This window comes from Dermacentor variabilis, chromosome 1, assembly GCF_050947875.1.
Source record: "Dermacentor variabilis isolate Ectoservices chromosome 1, ASM5094787v1, whole genome shotgun sequence".
Taxonomy (NCBI): domain Eukaryota; kingdom Metazoa; phylum Arthropoda; class Arachnida; order Ixodida; family Ixodidae; genus Dermacentor; species Dermacentor variabilis.
The window spans coordinates 117,251,540-117,269,224 of record NC_134568.1 but is presented as its reverse complement, the minus strand read 5'-3'; the positions used below and the strand labels follow the sequence as shown (position 1 = coordinate 117,269,224).

The 17,685-nt window shown below is 46.5% G+C and overlaps 1 protein-coding gene across 1 annotated transcript in view; it reads left to right on the top strand.

The window, feature by feature from the left end:
* LOC142582292 (annexin A4-like) overlaps positions 1–17,685 on the top strand; it is a 41,721-nt gene that overhangs the window by 8,744 nt on the left and 15,292 nt on the right. The window contains exons 3-10 of the mRNA XM_075691862.1: positions 3,357–3,886; positions 6,535–6,588; positions 7,160–7,238; positions 7,350–7,444; positions 7,751–7,955; positions 15,295–15,374; positions 15,542–15,598; positions 16,429–16,618. Coding sequence (XP_075547977.1) covers positions 3,357–3,886; positions 6,535–6,588; positions 7,160–7,238; positions 7,350–7,444; positions 7,751–7,955; positions 15,295–15,374; positions 15,542–15,598; positions 16,429–16,618 — 1,290 coding nt within the window. The remainder of the gene's footprint in view (positions 1–3,356; positions 3,887–6,534; positions 6,589–7,159; positions 7,239–7,349; positions 7,445–7,750; positions 7,956–15,294; positions 15,375–15,541; positions 15,599–16,428; positions 16,619–17,685) is intronic.

Sequence of the window (17,685 nt, the reverse complement as noted above, 5' to 3'; positions counted from 1 at the left end):
ACAGGAACATGAAAACGGCGGATTGAACGGCGCTGAGCGGTCCTTCGAGTTTTGCACTGCGAGTTATGTGCCATAGCGGTAGGTGCTGCCCGAGCCAGCCAGCAGCCGCAGCCGCCGCAGCAGCCTGCGGTGCGACGCGGCGATGCCCATTGGACAACGTGCCGCGTCGATGCCCTCTCCCCTCACGCAACACCTGGCGCGCTATCGCAACAGGGGGTGTTCGCTTTCGCCCGGTCTGCTCCGTCGAGCTCGTGACGTGGCGTCGCAGCCAATGGCAATGCGAGTTTGGATGCTGTTTCGCTGCTACAGAGGACAGACGCCGGCTTTTTCGCCCAATCGGCCATTTGGCGCTTTCGCATAAAAAAATCGCCTGTCGCAGAAAGCGCACTTGTAGTCCCTGAGTTCGATTATTCGAAGCGGTGCTCATCACTCGCACGAGAAGTCGAATTGCACAATCGAAAAATAACAAAATGTCACTAAATAACATTCGATTAATTACTTTACGCATATCTCGTAATTTACGAATTGTAGCCGGTCAGTTTGAAGGCATATTCACATGGAATGAATTCTAAGGATCGGACGTGTTTCGAGATATGCGCAGTGAAACTTACGGTAAAAATGCACCATTGTTCCTCTTACTTTTTTACCAAACGCTGTTCTTTACATTGGAGCACAAAAGAAACTGGAACGCCCATGCATTTCATCGCCCATTTTGGGAAGGATTTTTTCGAAACTGGTTCAGCCTCAAAAATTCCTTCCAAGTTGATACGCCTTGCGAACTCACCGGCTGCTATTTGTAAATTGAAATATGTGCCGTGAAATAATTAGTTAAAAGATTAATTAGCTTTTGTTCGTCATACGATTATGCATTCTAATTTCGCGTGCAAGCTATGTCGGCCTCTATAATTCAGCTCAATGACTAGAATTATGCTACCTGCCACAGGCGACTGTTAAAAATTATGCATGCTCTAAAAAAGGAGACTGGGTATATTTCCAACAACTTGAAAAATAAAAGCGACATTACAAGAGTAATTCATTTGTCTGACTGCCTTTACAACATCAAAGCTTTCCCGTGCCACTGTTGCTTCCCGTTTTAGATACCGACGATTAATGTTTAAAACTCAACAAAGTGTTGACAATGCCTAAAAAGCTCACCATAAAAAATAATTGCCAGTAACTGCCGGATTTCTCGAGGATAGTAAATGTTGATTTAATGCCTGCCGAATCTCGAAAATAGATGCCGAAATATTCAGTTCCTAGTTATAGCAAGCCCAACTTGCTGTCTATGACCTAACGGCGGTCAGTGGTAGATCTGTTCTCGTTAATTACACGTCTTGATCGCGTTATTGATCCCGCTCAGCAGTATTTGGGCGAGATCAGGAGCATCTTGCGCATGTCGACGCATGTTTGGCGAGGCAATATGAATCGCTACTATTCGCGTGCTTCGTGGAGGACAAAAGATTGGGTGAGCAAGCATTGTAGAACACTATGCGCTTGGTCGTCTTGCAATCGTCTTGCAGTCACAGCCTTGACTTCTGGTAAGGGAATAGAAAACAAGAATTCGTAGTGCAAATGCATATTCCTTAAAGATGATTTATTTTGCCGTCGATTTACTTATTGTGCAGAGAGTATTCAGATTACTATACGCCGCACGAATACGTATTGGTGGTAAGGACATATTAAACACCGCATGCGAATGTTGGCTACGTTGGACACGGTCAAGCGAAAGCAGTTTGCGCTTGATGGATATAGAGACGAGATTGCACTGAGCTTGGTGTGGGTCTGTTCATATTTCACACCGCGCGATGCCGCCTGCGGCAGTCTCTATATGTAGAACAGATGCTGCAGAAACAAGCTCGTCCCGATGGGTTCTTGGTTATTTGCTTAAAACTGGGGCCCAATTCACATACGTTCGTGTTTCTTGCCATATTGGCTGGACACCTTCGCTAATATGTCCGTCATCGGGATTGGCTGAAATTTTCTCTTGTACGAACAATTCTAACGGAAGAGCCTTTTTTGTGGATAGGTACCAAGGTTAATTTTGACGAGCTGAAGTTATATTAACGTGCGCCATAACTAGCCGAATATTTCTGGCTTCCATCGGAATTCCGTGACCTCTGGCTGAGCAACACAATGCCATAGCCACTAAGCTACCGCGGCGAGAGGTCTCCATCGAAGCGCTTATGCTGTGAATGTGATCAGACAAACATCAGCGCGTCACCTAAGAAATTCTGCTCTCTTAAGGCGGAAGCCTTTAATGGCTCATTGTCAAGGTCATCTGCAGTTAGCAGAAACTGTCACAGCTTTCCGGCCTCCTGATTGGTCTCCTCTGTGTTGTGACGTCGCTGTCGCTAGGCGCAGGTGTGCGCCTCCTGATTGGCTCGCGTGCGTGACGTCACTGTCGTCAAGTGCAGGTGTCGGGGTGGTTCGGCGCCGCGCGAGATGACTCATCACATCGGCACGCGTGGCGGCCGTGTGTTCCACGGTGCGCTCTGACGTCACTGTTCCGAGGCGCGCGCGGCGACCGTCTGCTTGGGTGTGGTGTGGCGCCGGCGATGGCGGCAGTTTACTTTGCGGTATCGTGTGGGACGGATGCCTCGTCTCGCCAAACCAGTGTCTCCCAACACGCGACGTGCGGCAGCCGATGAACGCAGCGGCGCTCAAGAGAGGCTGAGCGTATACGTCGCATGCATCAGGGCGGCGAGGCACGTCCGACACCACAGAGTCCAGGGACGCGACGGGCCAACGCAAGAGAGGCAATGCGTTTGAAGCGACTCGCTGCATCTCAGGGTACCAAGGTAAATGAAGCTCGGAAGCGTTGTCACCGCCATCTTGCCGCGGCAAGCCGAGCAAGTACAAGTCAATCGAGCGAAGTGGATGATGAGGATGGCCAACTACACCCCGACACCGCCATGGAAGACGCGTCTCCTCCTGATCCACAAACGGCGCTGCAACAGTTCCAGGCGGCCACAAACTACTTTAACAGACACTTTGTCCAGAACGACGTTGCAGGCATTTAATAAACAAGCAGTCACGTAACAGTGTACGAGTTGTGTGCCTCCGTGGTGTTTCAGATGCAACAAATCGCCATTGGCAACGGTGTCCGGCTTCCGCCGTTTCACACTTTAGTCTCGACAAAGTGTCTTCTGTTTTTAAACCCTAAGCGCTGTGAACGCTAGAGCGAGCACTGGTCAGCCAACGGCCTAGCACATAGGAGGCTTATGATTGGCTGGTAGCCTCGGCTGTCCTATCGCATCGCTCCGTGGCTTGCCGGCGACCAGCTGCGGCCCCGTGCTTAGGTGCGAGAGGCCTCGCGAATTAGCCTAGAGTCAGCGACTGCTTTCCCCGCTTCCCAGGCTACGGGCAACCGCCAAGTGGCCCTCCACCGTACGGGCAAGGTGCACCTGGCGGTATGCCACAACCAGGTGGTATGCCGCAACCGGGAGGCATGCCGGCACCGGGCGGAGGCTATCGGCCCGAAGCGGACGGATACGGGGCTCCTCCTGCGCCTTCGTACGGGCCCCCGCCGCCTTATGGAGCTCCTCCTGCTCCTTCTTCATCCTACGGAGCTCCACCACCGCCATCGTACGGAGGCCCGCCAAGTCGGCAGTCGTCTTCAGAATACCCCGCGGCGCCTTACGCACCGCCAGTATCCAGCACTTATCCTCCAGCTCCCCAAGGCGGCTACGGTGGACAAGGGGCCAGTTACGGAAGCGACAAGGGCGGTGGTTACGGCGGTGAGCGGGATCGTGGCTACGCCAGTGATCGGGGCGCTGGTTACGGCGGTGAGCGAGACCGTGGCTACGCCAGCGATCGGGGCGGCGGTTACGGCGGCGGCCAAGGCTCCAGCTATGGTGGATCCAGCACCAGTTATGACGCAGGACGGGTGAGCACGCAGCCTCTCGTGAAGTGATGTGTGCAGTAGTGGCATATCCAGTGCTATAAACTAGCAATGTATATCTTCGTCGCCAAAACGCTAACACCACTCGTGTGTGTTGCCTGCCATTTTCACTCCCAAAAAGTGACGTTAGCTTACCTAATTTTAAGAGAGTGGATGGGGCTCGGCAAGGAATTAAGATTATGCCAAGTTGCCCTTTATTTGCGATCACCTATAATTGAGAGTCGTCCGAGAAGTATTTATGCGAAGAAGCTGAATTATGTCCATCGTGAACAAACCGACAATTTTTGGTCAGAATTATGGCGCAACAAAAGACTGAAGTCGACAGAACCGACGTGGGCAGGCGCAACACATGGCAGTGGGCCGGTCCATGTTGGTTCTGTCGCCCTTGGACTTTTTCTGCGCCAATATTCTAGTAATTATAGTAAGAAAAATCGTGCACGAACTAGCCCAGCAACGTGTTTTTACCGGGAATATTCCCATGGGCTCGACAGAAATCAAGGCAAATTTGTTCAGCTTGTGCGGAAGCACCAGACAATTCACCTTGGGTGGAGGAACTGAATTCGGCACACTGGTAGTACAAGGAACTTTTAAGAATATAGTTAAGTGAGGCTGTCGGTATCACTGGTAGACTATCTTATTGAAACGTACAACATACTGAGTGTCGTCCTCAAATATTTCACCTGGCACCTAGCATTACCTTAAACATATTTTGTACACGAAATTCTTTAAAAAGCCAGTAGACTCTTTTTTTTTTCAATTGGTAGTAAGAATACAAAATAAACATGAATCTTGACATGTAAGCGGGCCGTGTCAATCCCAGGGGCGTAATATTTCGGGAAAATTGGAAAAAGAGATATATACTGTTTTGACCGTTGAAGAACGAGCAATAAAAATTAAAACGAAAAAGGTTAACAGAACCTGAATGCTATCAAATGACCTGTATTCGTACTCGTTGCCTCCCCCCCCCCCCCCCCATTTCACGCTATGCTTACTCAATCCGTGCTGCTTAGCACGATGCTATGGGTTCGATTCCCAGCCATGGCGGCCGCATTTCAATAGAGATTCATTGCAAAATCGCGTGTTCGCCGTGCTTTAGGTGTGCAGTCAAGAACCCCAGGCGGTAAAAGTAAATCTAGAGGCTTCCACTACGGCGTCCTTCATAGTACACCTTGCAGTGTCTGGATGATGAACGCCGCAATTTAATGAAGTGAGCACTTTTCATTGAGGTAGAGCATTGCACGCTTAATGCGAGAGCGTGGGAACGTTCCCCACCTGCGACAAGTTGTTTTTTCATCCACTTTCGATTCCATTAATTTATCATTTCTTTATTTCAATTAGTAAGTACAAGTAATTTACCCTGCGTTGTCCTTGGTGTCTTTGCTTGTTGATTTCTTACGATAGGATTAATAAACTCGGACCCCTCGGTGAACCCCCTTTCTTCTCATTCATTTTGCCTTAAGGACATTTAAAATGTGCGGAGATAAGCACACAGAGGCGCGCATTTCCTTGGCGAAAATAATTTGAGTTCGGTCTAGATCAGGGGGTATACTATCGGCGTCAAGTGAAACGCGAGCAGCGGAGCTCATAATTTACCTTATAGTGCGCGCCGCCCAGTCATCAACCATTGACAGGCGCGCACATCCGGTTTGGCGCTGCACTGCGCGATGCTGCTGCCCCTGTACTGCGATGTGTTCGTTTCTTTTCTGGTTCCCTTTTATTTGAAAGCGACAAAAAGATGACCGTGCAGCAATGATGACGGCGAAAACTGTACCACGCGCACCGCTGTTCGCGTTTCATTTGACGCCGATAGCGGTTTCGCCGCGCTGGACAATAAATACTCGCCCTATGCTGCGATATTTTAGCTTCTTCTATCGTTTAATTTTGATTTCTCTTTTCTCGCTTTCAACCAAAAGAGAACCAGAAGAGAAACGAAAATGAAACGCATCATCGTGCAGTGCGGTCAAACCGGATGCGCGTGCCCGTCAATGGTGGTGACTGGACGGCGCGCCATATAGCTTCAGTTATCCTCTCCGTTGTTAGCGCTTCATTTGACGCGAATAGTACGTGTCCTTTGACACAAAGCGCTGGTGGCTAATCATCGCCGCAATGTTTAAGCGCGCAGAAAAGCGTGCGTCCACAGTGCGGCGAAACGGAGGAGGACAGCGGGCTGCAGGCCCGGCCGTTTTAAAGGCTTGCTTGTGGGTGACTGGACCCGCAGCGCCCCCGCGAGGCGCTGTGGTTGTTGCTGACCATACGGCAAGCCTAAATGGCCGAAGGGGGGATGCACGGCCAACGTCTTCGCGGAAGTGACTTGTGACGATAGGCTGGATTCCAGTACTTTGTTTTGGGGACCTTAAACCCCATAAATATTGTCCATATATACCCAGTAATTTACTACTGATACCGCAGTGAACGTGACGCCCTGTTTTGGAGCTGCATTCGCGGCGGCCGGTCAGTTCTGGCGCTGTAGAAAATCTATATAAACAGTAGAGGCTTACATTGCAAGCTATATTGAAAATATCAAACCACGACTGTGCGCTAAACTCCACGTGAATTGTCGCGTGGAGTTTCTGAGGAAAATACTTCATGGCCATATTCCTCCGTTAAGTATTTCAAATGCGATGTGTTCGCAGTCTTCCGGCTACAACGCGAGGTCCGGCGGGACGGGAGGCACCTACAAATCCTCCGTAAGCGCACCAACAAATTTTCCCTTCATGATTTTCTTCGCTCGTAGTCATAACGCCTTGAGTAGGGTGTATGTTTGCGTGCACTTATTCGAGGAGCTATTTTCGGTTACAGAGGTAATCTGTATATGAGGCACACTCCCGCATATTTGCTTCACGTATAGGCTAGCTGCCTTACGAAAGACAAATTTTAAGATTTGATGTTTTTTTCGCTTATATAGGTGAACGGAGCCCACTTAAATGGGCATTTGGGTGAAAGAGGAATGAATGATAGCCCAGAATGGTGACGAATTCGCACTCGAGCGCTTGAGGCATCGCCACTGCTGAGCGGACAGTGCTCAGAGCGCTCGCCATCACGATACTCTTTGAAAATCAGCTTGAACAGCGAGAACATATCTTCGGTAAATAAAGGGCTTGAGAGTCTTTTAACGTTTAACCCCTGCTCCGGAGTGGAGTCGCCCATTCGTCGGCGGCGGCGCACTGTTTCACTTCGTTTCAATAAATTATTCTGTATTTAGAAAGTTGAGAAACGTTAGTCACAACGTGTTCGTTTTATTTTGTTTTTCTTGGGCAGCAAGGAACGCTGAAGCCATACCCGAACTTCGACGCAAGGCAAGACGCTCAGACACTAAGGAAGGCTATGAAAGGATTCGGTAGGTTTGCATCTGTATTCGACAGCACCACCTGCAGCGCGCGTCTGAAGACAGGCCTGATCAATAGAATCATCCGTGGGGCCTCTCACCATATGCTGGTACTTTTTTTAGGCACAGATGAAGACGCCATCATCAATGTCCTCTGCTCACGGATTTCCACCCAGAGGCTGGATATTGTTACCACCTACAAGCAGATGTTCGGCCGTGTGAGTGAACTTGAATTATTTAATGGTCGAATATTTTGTTTGTTAGCAGTTAAATTTACGTGTCGTTCAAAGCCATTTCAAGCACCTGCACCAACCGGCTGCGCAACGGCACTCATCCAAGCATCGAAGCATCAGCGTGCACACCAAAACTATGGTTGTGCGCGCTGGATAGCAGGCTTAACCAAGTGCGGTTGAAGTTACTCTGCCTTAGCATGAACCTTTGAGAGCTCGTCGCAGGGCTCGGACCGGCGTGCCCGAGTCATTCTGCTGACTGTACTTGAAATCGCGGCGCCTTGTGCTCCGCAGGACCTGGTCAAGGACATCAAATCTGAGCTTCGTAGCAACTTGGAGTCCATTATGGTCGGCCTGCTGTACCCGATGCACGAGTACCTGGCGCGCGAGTTGCGCAGTGCCATGAAGGGTATCGGCACCGACGAGGACTGCCTTGTGGAGATCCTGTGCACGCGAAGCAATGACGATATCAGGAGGATCAAGGAGACCTACCACGACAGTGAGATTTCGAAATTAGATTTCCATAATTACTTAAATGGAGCCTTCAGAAATGGACCGCCGTATTTCACCAACGCGCATTCACACTTCAAAGTCCTGCTCACATTCTCCCGTGTTGTAGGTATTGTGGCCCCCCTTCTCGACTGACGTTATCGCTGCAATTCGACGCGCCACTTTTTGGTTCCTGAACTGTTGTTCCATAATCGGGCATTTTCAGCGTCCACCCAAGTGGGACTTGAATGAAGAGCTGTTTCTCGAGCGCGCCTTCGCGGTGGAGCCGAAGGAAGGGAGTCGAGTAAAGGCCCGTGTGTGAATGTGGCCGTGAGTTTACCCTTCATAGGATCGAATGACGCGCGTTCGAAAGGCACACACCGCTCTTTGGGGGAACTCGGCGGCGAGGCTGGCGTCGACCGATGAATGGAGCTGTTCTCTGACTTCTCTAATCTCTCTCCCCAACGGAACGCATAGAACGAGCCTTCATATGCATAAGCCGAGCTTAATTATTCGTCGTATACCCGCAGCTCGAAATCGCTGCGTTGTTGTAGGAGAAGTGTGAGAGGCAGGTTAGGACGGATTTATGGCGCATACGGACAAATCTTTAACGGCCGTGAAAAAAGAGAATAAATGCTGAACTAGTTAGTTCGCAATTAGCGAAATAACGCGCATTGTGGATCTCTTTTTATGCAAATCGCGGATTATCGATATCTTTCTGAAATTTCGGAGGACGTTTGGAATCGCTTAGATCTAGTAGTTCACATTACCGCCCCCCCCTCCCCTACCTCATAAATTAAGCGTCACTCAAAAGGCGGGGAGCAGTATTTGGAGCTGCGCAAAGCTTACATCCGCAATAACACAATTGAATCCTGATGTGCGTATAATATGCTGTGCGAGAGCTGTGTCAACACGAAGATGGCGCCGGTGTAATGCAGTGATTCCTTTCACTCGATACTTTTCCTCTCTTATCGTGCACCACTCACGACCGGGCGATACTGGTGACAATGTAGGTGGACCCCCGGTTGAACCACTGGCTAGCACGAAAGGGGAGATAATTGGAAAAGGACGCTCACATTATCCCGGCCCAGTACTGTTCTAATCGTTCTCAGATTTAGGTACACGTTAAAGAGCCCTAGGTTGTCACAATTAATCAGGAGTCCCCCACTATGGACGCGTCTCAAAATCAGATCGCAGGCATGGAACGTAGAACCCCGAAATTTAATTATTCTTCTTCTAGTATATGATCGTGACCATGAAGTGTCCTGTTTGAGGGAGAAATATATGCGATTTTGGACGCTAACATTGTATGCTATGGAACTATCTGATATACTGTTTTCGTGAGAAAAAAGAAATAATTATCTTGCGGAAGATGTGACGTTGATTCGGGTCCCATCGACGGCAAGTTTCCTTTTCACCTGACTTTATTTCACGGTTACTTATCTTATTATTTCAACATTTTAATTAGAAGTACAGTTATTTTCGCCTACGCCTTCCTTGACCTCATCTTCTTGTTGAGGCGTGTTCTGGCGCCTTGCACAGCTTGAAGCGACCAAAGCCCACCGGGCGATGCAAACAACTCCGAAGTACGCAGGGGCATGTAGACATGAAGCGATGGCGTTCGTTCGAACGAGTGATGTCTCCTGCTGGAGCTGCCGTTACAATAAGCGGGTTCGTCTTCGCACGAAAACAGGCCCCTATGTTGAAAAACTGTGTCTTCCGCTCCCCGGGCTTCCTTTGTCGACGTCAGTTGAACTCATCCGCTGTTCGACCACTGTTCATTTACTCATACTGTTGGCCTGTCGGCCGTTACAGGGTGGGTCAAAGCAGCACTTCAACAATTAGTACAATATATGGTATTACAATAATACATATAGCACAAAAATAAAACAAGTCAATAGCAGTATTTCGGCAATTAGTACAGTACACGACTAAGGCAGTACATGAATAGTGTTTTAATAGGTTAGCATAAGCGAACAAAGAAGATACATAAGCGAAATATTCTGCAGATACTCCGATCAATATGACTATAAATGCAGTGTTAATAAACAAGGTCGTACACCCCCCCCCCCTAAAAAATTAATAAAAACGTATACGTGCGTGCATCTTTCAATGTTGCTTTAAGTTTTTCTCAAATTCTTCCGCACTGATACTTTCTCGCGTTAAGACCGGTAATTCATTCCATTCTTCAATGGTTCTTGGGAAGAAGGAAAATGCGTAAGCATTAATGTGCATCTGAGGTATTTGAAAAGTATCATATTTGCTTTTACGTAGTGTTGTACCTTGTCGTGCTATCAAATACTGTTCCCTATTGATGTTGAATGTGTTTTTAGTGAGAAGAAAAAATAACTTTAATCTAGCTATGCGCCTGCGTTCAGCGAGCGTACGCAAGTTCAGCAAACCGCGAGCATTTCGGAGACTGAATCTATGCGAGAATAACGCGATAGAATAAACCTTGCTGCTCGACGTTGAACTCTTTCTAGCCTCTCAATTAACCCTGACTGATAAGGGTCCCAGATTATGCTGGCATATTTTAACGTGGGTCGAACGTACGTTAAATAAGCTATTAGTTTTACTGACTGTGAGGCTAACTGCAATTTCCGTCGCAAGAACCAAAGCTTCTTTTCCGCAGTTTGGAATATTTTTGTAACATGGTTCGACCAGCTTAAATTCGCGGATATATGTATGCCTAAGTATTTCAGCACGTCAACCGTGGAAAGCACTGAAGAATTCACTGTGTAATTAAAATCAAAAATATGATTTATTTTATTCGTTATGCGCAATGCAACAGTTTTACTCTCATGTATTTTAATTTTCCATATGTCACACCATATTTCTATAGCCCTAGGAGCGTCACTGAGCAATATCTGATCTTCTGTGCTATTAATTTCTTTGTATAGTAAGCAATCATCGACGAAAAGTCGCACCGTGATACCTTCGTCAATTGCAGAGGAAATGTCAATAATATATACTAAAAATAGTACAGGACCTAACACAGACCCCTGTGGGACACCAAACGTTACGTTCAGCGGCTTTGATTTAATGTGTTCCACATCTACGTATTGGGTTCTGCCCCGGAGGTACGCGGTTATCCATTTTACTAATTTCGCGTTTATTCTCATATTAGTCAGTTTCACAATCAATTCTGCATGTACAACTCTGTCGAATGCTTTAGACAGATCAAGACAGATGGCATCTATCTGTTTCTTATTGTTTAATGCGCTGGCAAAGTCATGGATTGTTCCAAGAAGCTGTGTTGTTGTGGAAAGGCGCTGTCGGAATCCGTGTTGGTTGGGAAAGAATAAGTTCGCATTTTCGATGTACGTGTAAATTGACTTGGCTACAACATGTTCTAGGAGCTTGCAGCAAACGCAGGTCAGCGATTATTCGACGATAATTTTCAATTATCTGTCTATCACCAGATTTGTGCACAGGCAATCCTGGAATGTAGTCAGCCTGAGATGAGGTGGCGTAAACACTGCAGACAACACTCGCGTTAACTTCGCGGTTAACGAGACAATTAACGGGGAGATTTGGTTACGTTAACCAGTGTTATAAACTACGATGACCACTGTGACTGTGTGAGCTAATCGTATTTTGATGTGTTTACTACGCAGTAGGAAGTTCGTGCGTAACGCTGTCGTGATCAGACTTCTAGTTTCTACGGATGAAGGTTATAGCTAAGGATTTGAGTTCTCGCTATCTAACAAAAAATACCTCACATTAGGAATTTTTCACGGCCAGTCCAACCGTTTCCGCACCACGCGCGAGGACATTCCTCGTGTAGGGCTCCGTATCGATTCATGTCGCGCCGCCCAATTACTTTCATGCACGTTACTGCAATGCTAAAGAGTTCTCACGAACTCAATCGCAAATTGAGGCATTTTGTAAGACATGCGCTCACAATATCTGTGAAGAGTCGGTCCTATTCGCTGGTTTTCTTTTTACGAAGCCCCGAACGATGTGCTCGGGTAGTGGAGGCCCCGCCTCTCAAAGTCAAGACGTTAAAGGCGAAATATGCAGGAAGCTTGAGTCAGCAGTGCGTACGGAACGACCTACTCATGGAGCTCAAGTTTCAAGAGGAAATTTAGCTTGGGAGGTCTTACCTAAATACATAGGAACGGGAAAATCGTTTTTCTCGAAAAAATTCAAGATATACTGACTGTTGAAGCAAATTTTTTTTAGGTCGCATATTTTTTTTAATAAAGATTGCTGAAAATCGCAAAACTTCGAGAAACTAAACATCAAGTTTATAACTCGGTAACTCAGCAAGAAAAAAAGAAACTATCACAATTCTGAAAACTGCACCTAATAGTACACCTAAGCGGACAAAATGGAGGTATTATACATGGCTCTCAAGTACACTACTAATCTGCGAGTAGGGATTTTGAAAAGCCTTTGCAAACATAGTAACAAATACACCTAAGTTAGAAATATATATATATATATATATATATATATATATATATATATATATATATATATATATATATATATATATATATATATATATATATATATCAAATTTCTCCGCTTTAGATGAACCCGCCGTGGTTGCTCAGTGGCTATGGTGTTGGGCTGCTGAGCACGAGGTCGCGGGACCGAATCCCGGCCACGGCGGCCGCATTTCGATGGTGGCGAAATTCGAAAACACCCGTGTACTTAGATTTAGGTGCACGTTAATGAACCCCAGGTGGTCGAAATTTCCGGAGCCCTCTACTACGGCGTGCCTCATAATCAGAAAGTGGTTTTGGCACGTAAAACCCCATAATTCTCTCTCCACTTTAGATGCTCTAACGGATTCAGTTTACAGAACTGGGATATACCGGTTCCAGCATTAACATTTCCTCTCAAATGCAAAACAGATTAATTCAAGTAGGCCCAGGGTTTCTCTGGTTGAAGCATTCCTGCGTTTTGCCGCACTGCAGTTGGTCCCGAGCTAAAGCTTCCTCTTAAATGCGCGCGCCGGTGCCATACTCACGGCCACGAAAGAAACGGGGTCCCCGTTTCTTTCGTGGCCACGAAAGAAACGGATACGCCTTGCGAACTCATCGGCTGCAATTCGTAAATTGCAATAGATGCCGTAAAGTAATTAATTAAAAAACATATTAGCGTTTTGTTAGTTATACGATTATGCATTTCGATTTCGCGTGCAAGTTATGTCCGCCTCTATAATTCAGGTCGATGACTAGAATTATGCTACCTGCCACAGGCGATTGTTGAATATTATGTATGGTCTAAATAAAAACATCTGTTATATGTCTAACCACCTAAAAAATATTTCGACTGTAATTCTTGTGTCTCACTGCCTTTACAACATCGAAGCTTTCCCGTGCCACTGTTTACTTCCCATTGTAAATAACGACGACCAATTTGTTGACTCAAGAAAGTGCTGACAATGCCTAAAAATCTCACCATAAAGAATAGTTGCCGATAACTGCCGAATTTTCCGAGGATAATAAATGTTGATAAATGCCTGCCGAATCTCAAAAATAGATGCCGAAAAATTAAATTCCTAGTTATAACAAGCCCGACTAATTGTATATGACCTAGCAGCGGTCAGTGGCAGATGTGTTGTCATTAATTACACGTCTTCATCGCGTCGATCGAAACGCTCTGGTGACTCAACAAAACTCATGCGATTCCATAGCGCTAAAAAGGAACTCTGTTCTAAAATGCTTGCTGCAAAAGAATTTTATTACAAGGTAACCTTGTCGAAATTAATGATGGCTAATCCCCGAAAATTTTGGAAAGCTATCCTACCACCTGGGTCATCCTCGGATACGGTAATAATTAACAATGTTGCAGTTTATGATTCGCAGACAATAGCTTCTTCTTCCACTCCACTTCCACTCCACTTCCACTTCCACTTCCACCTACTTCCACTCTGTCTTTACGACTGATAACTCTGTAACCCCTGTTTTTGATTCCGAACCATACCCTCCAATCGACGATATATCACTGCCTCCTGAGGGTGTACTTAACTTAATCCTAAACTTAGACACCAAGAAGTCGTGCTGTCCTGACGGTATACCTACTGTTTTTCTCGTTCGATTCTCTCTTTGGTGCAGCCTATGTCTAACAATGGATTTTACAGCATGGTTGTAGACGTGGCCTTAGCACTATAACTCAACTGACAGAATTCGTTAATGACGTCAGCAGCTCTTTACAGATAGGTGACCAGATTGATGCTGTTTTTATAGATTTTGCAAAGGTCTGCGATACTGTCTCACACGCTAAACTTATGCACAAGCTGTTCGCTATACTAAAAAATGCATCTTTGGTTGCCTGGATATCGGACTTTCTTTCCCAGCGTTCTCATACGTATGTTTCAACTCTACTAACTCACCCTCGATGCCTGTTTCATCAGGGCTTCCCCAAGGTTCACTACTGGGGTACTTTTTTATTCCTGCTTTATATTAATGATCTCCCCGTACACACCTCAGTTACAATACGCCTCTTCGCAGATGATTGCGTCTTATATCATACCATTAAATCTCCTACTGATCATGTTGTCCTTAACAATTATTTTGCTGACTTCTATAGCTGGTCCAAAGCACGGCAAATGAATATCAACTTTTCCAAAACTGTCTCCATGTCCTTTACACGACGCTCATCCCCTTCCTTTTTTGCATATGCCTTTAGCAATATTACTTTAAATAGCGTCTTCGAATTTAAATTTTTAGGTATCCTACTAACACACGATTTGTCATGGTCGAAGCACATTGATGTCACCTGTGACAAGGCCCATAAAAGACTAGGTTACTTACATCGTACGCTGCGTCTTGCTCCTCAAGAAACTAAACTTCTTACATATAAAACCCTCATTCGCCCCATCCTCTAATATGGCAGCGTTGTATGGAATCCATACAAACACTGTGACGTCAAAAAAACTAGAATCAGGCAAAAAAGGCAGTGCGTTTTGTTTGTAGGAGATAGAAAATGAATTTTCGCCGTCTAGCTCTCTTCCCCTACTTGGTCTCACTCTTCTTGCAGAGCGTCGCAAACTTGAATGCCTAAAATTCCTTCACACGTTAATCAATTCTCCTCTCCTCTACTCTCCAGATAACTATTTGTCTTTTTCCAAACCCTCATGTACAAGGAGTCACATGCTCTAAATATCTCAACCTTTTTTGCCCGCACTGATTCCTTTAAACACAGTTTTTTTTCCATCAACAATTGAAGTCTGGAATTCATTACCGGGCGACATCCGTTCACTACTACTGAAACAATTCAAGCAAGCTTGTTTATAAACGTTTGTATGTTTATTGTTCATCCCACTCCTGCAATAGGCTTTTGAGGCTGCAGTATATGTATAAATAATTAAATAAAATAAATTTCCTCTGCAGTATTTGGGCGAGATCTGGAGGAGGACCTCAGAAGCGAAACGTCTGGCCACTTCCGAAGGCTTCTGGTCTCCATGTGCAACGTGAGTTCGAAACTTCATTACGAGGAGGATTAAAAAAAAATAATAATACCCAGCAACGAAGCGCAAATGCCTGAAGGCTTACCATTTACCACGCGTTATGCAAATCACTGCACGCCGGTATTGGATATTCGAATGTGCCTAACAAGCTCTTCGCCTGCTTTATATAGGCGAGCCGCGAGGAAGGCGCAGCTCCAGACCCCGGTCGAGCGAGGAACGACGCTCACGTGAGTGTATCAGCTTTCTCTTTCCGACGCTTTTTTCCCCCCACTACTTCTGGCGCCATGTTTCGTGTCTTCGACGACTGAAAAGCGAGGACGCATTCGTTAGACAAGTAACGAGGTAGTTAAACGCATGCCGCCAATCCCCGAGAATCCTTTCAGCGGTAATTTAACGCGTACGTCAGCGCCACGGTTTCCCGTATAGGGCACCCCGATAGTTTTCGCGATTGCGCTAAAAGAGAGGGAGCTGATTTTAGCGATTTCAGCCATTCTCATAGCCGGTCACTGGCATTTTCTCAGTTATAACGCTATCCGTGTGGCGCAGAAAGCACGACTCGATGCTCACTCAGCCGGACAAGCGCTAGGTTTTATAGATGCGTGGCGGGTAATTTTCAGCCCATCAAGTGGACTTGATCAGCTTTAGGGGATGGGCTCATGCAGTCGCCGTGCTTCTGAATTTTGTTTCGTTAAATAGAAACCACCCTCTTCACGGCCGTCGCCTTTGATATTTGAAAAAAATGAAAGCCAGACGGAGTGAAGCAAGTCTTCCAATTGAGTATGTGAAGCCCATGCCACTAAGAGGAAGCAAGGTGCTTCAGTGTATACACGGTTTAAAAAAGTAAGGCGTTTTACAATTACGAAATATACAGTGGGTACCCTGCGAAAATACGCATGAACATGGCAGTTGATATTGGTGCAACATTACTTATCCGTCATATGTCACTTACCTCGTGATTGCGCTGCTTAGGAAAGAACAAGAGTCGCTTATTCACATATACAATCTGTTTTCTGCAAGTAGCCGCGCTCATCACTTCGCGGTCCCGTATTTCACGCAGCACTTGCAGCAAGCGGGCGTCCAGCGCTGGGGCACCGATGAGTCGGTGTTCAACCAGATCCTGGCCAGCCAGAGCTACGATCAGCTGCTGCTTGTGTTTCGCGAGTACAACGCCCTCACAAACCAGACCATTGTCGAGGCCATTTCAAGGGAGATGAGCGGAGACCTGCGCAAGGGCTTCCTCGCGATAGGTGGGTAGCCATCGATGCTGCGTGTAGACACTCCGGTGAAGGCGTTTTAAGCTCAGGTATATCAGACACCATGCACGGGTGACTAAACACAGTGTCCATTCTTTACTTTCTGCTGAAACGAAACGTCCATGGTGCCAACGCAGTTCATAGATTAGTCTCAAGAAACCGAACAAAGAAAGATGATTTTCCTTTCGATGTCCACGAACGCATTTGCAGTTTCGCACCGATGGCCGATGGTTTTTAGTTTTGATAAGAATCGTAACACCACAAGCGAGTAAAGCACAATTGACCAACGGCATATTGTCAGCTATCTTGGGCTCTTCTACTTGTTGCCGCTTTGTGATTATCTGCTGCTAAATTAGCTGCTTCACCGAATCTATGGCTTGGAAAGTCCCTTGAAAGGATTCTCACCATACTGAGCTCCATAAGGTGATATATGGATCTATGAACGCGCATGTACCGTATGTTCCAAAAAGGTATTGCACTTTAATGTGGCAGGGCCCCAATCTGACGTAATTTGTATAGTGTCCGTGGTTTCAAGAGCAACGAGCTCCATACACCGCATAGACTTCCTACATTATAGCATAGCAGCTGCAGCCTCGCCATATGGCGGCATACCGACTCCGATGGCGCTTACAGAGAAGCACACTTTTAGGCAACAGACGCCCACCTATTTATACTTTCTACTTTGGCTGCAGTTAGGTGCTGAGGGGTGCCGGAAGCAGTTCAGGCAGGCTTCAGTGAAGCAACATCTCTGGAAGGCAACAGTCTGGCGTTTACACTGGAGACCGGTGTTTATACTTACGTGAATGCCAGGCTCCAGATTCGAAGCTATCCACGTAGAATGTGCATCTATGTTGAGTCATTGCAGTCGATCCCACAGTGGTCGAACGAGGCATGTCACTGGAGCCAGCGTTTAGACAAAGGGACTTGTTTTCCTTGACTCGGTCTCTCGTGATACTTTTATTGAGCGTTGCCTTCTGTAACATTTTTTTTGTTGCTTCTTTAGGGAATATAGGCTGCATACTTACTCTTCCAAGACTTCGCAAGGGCTTGGCTAACATAGG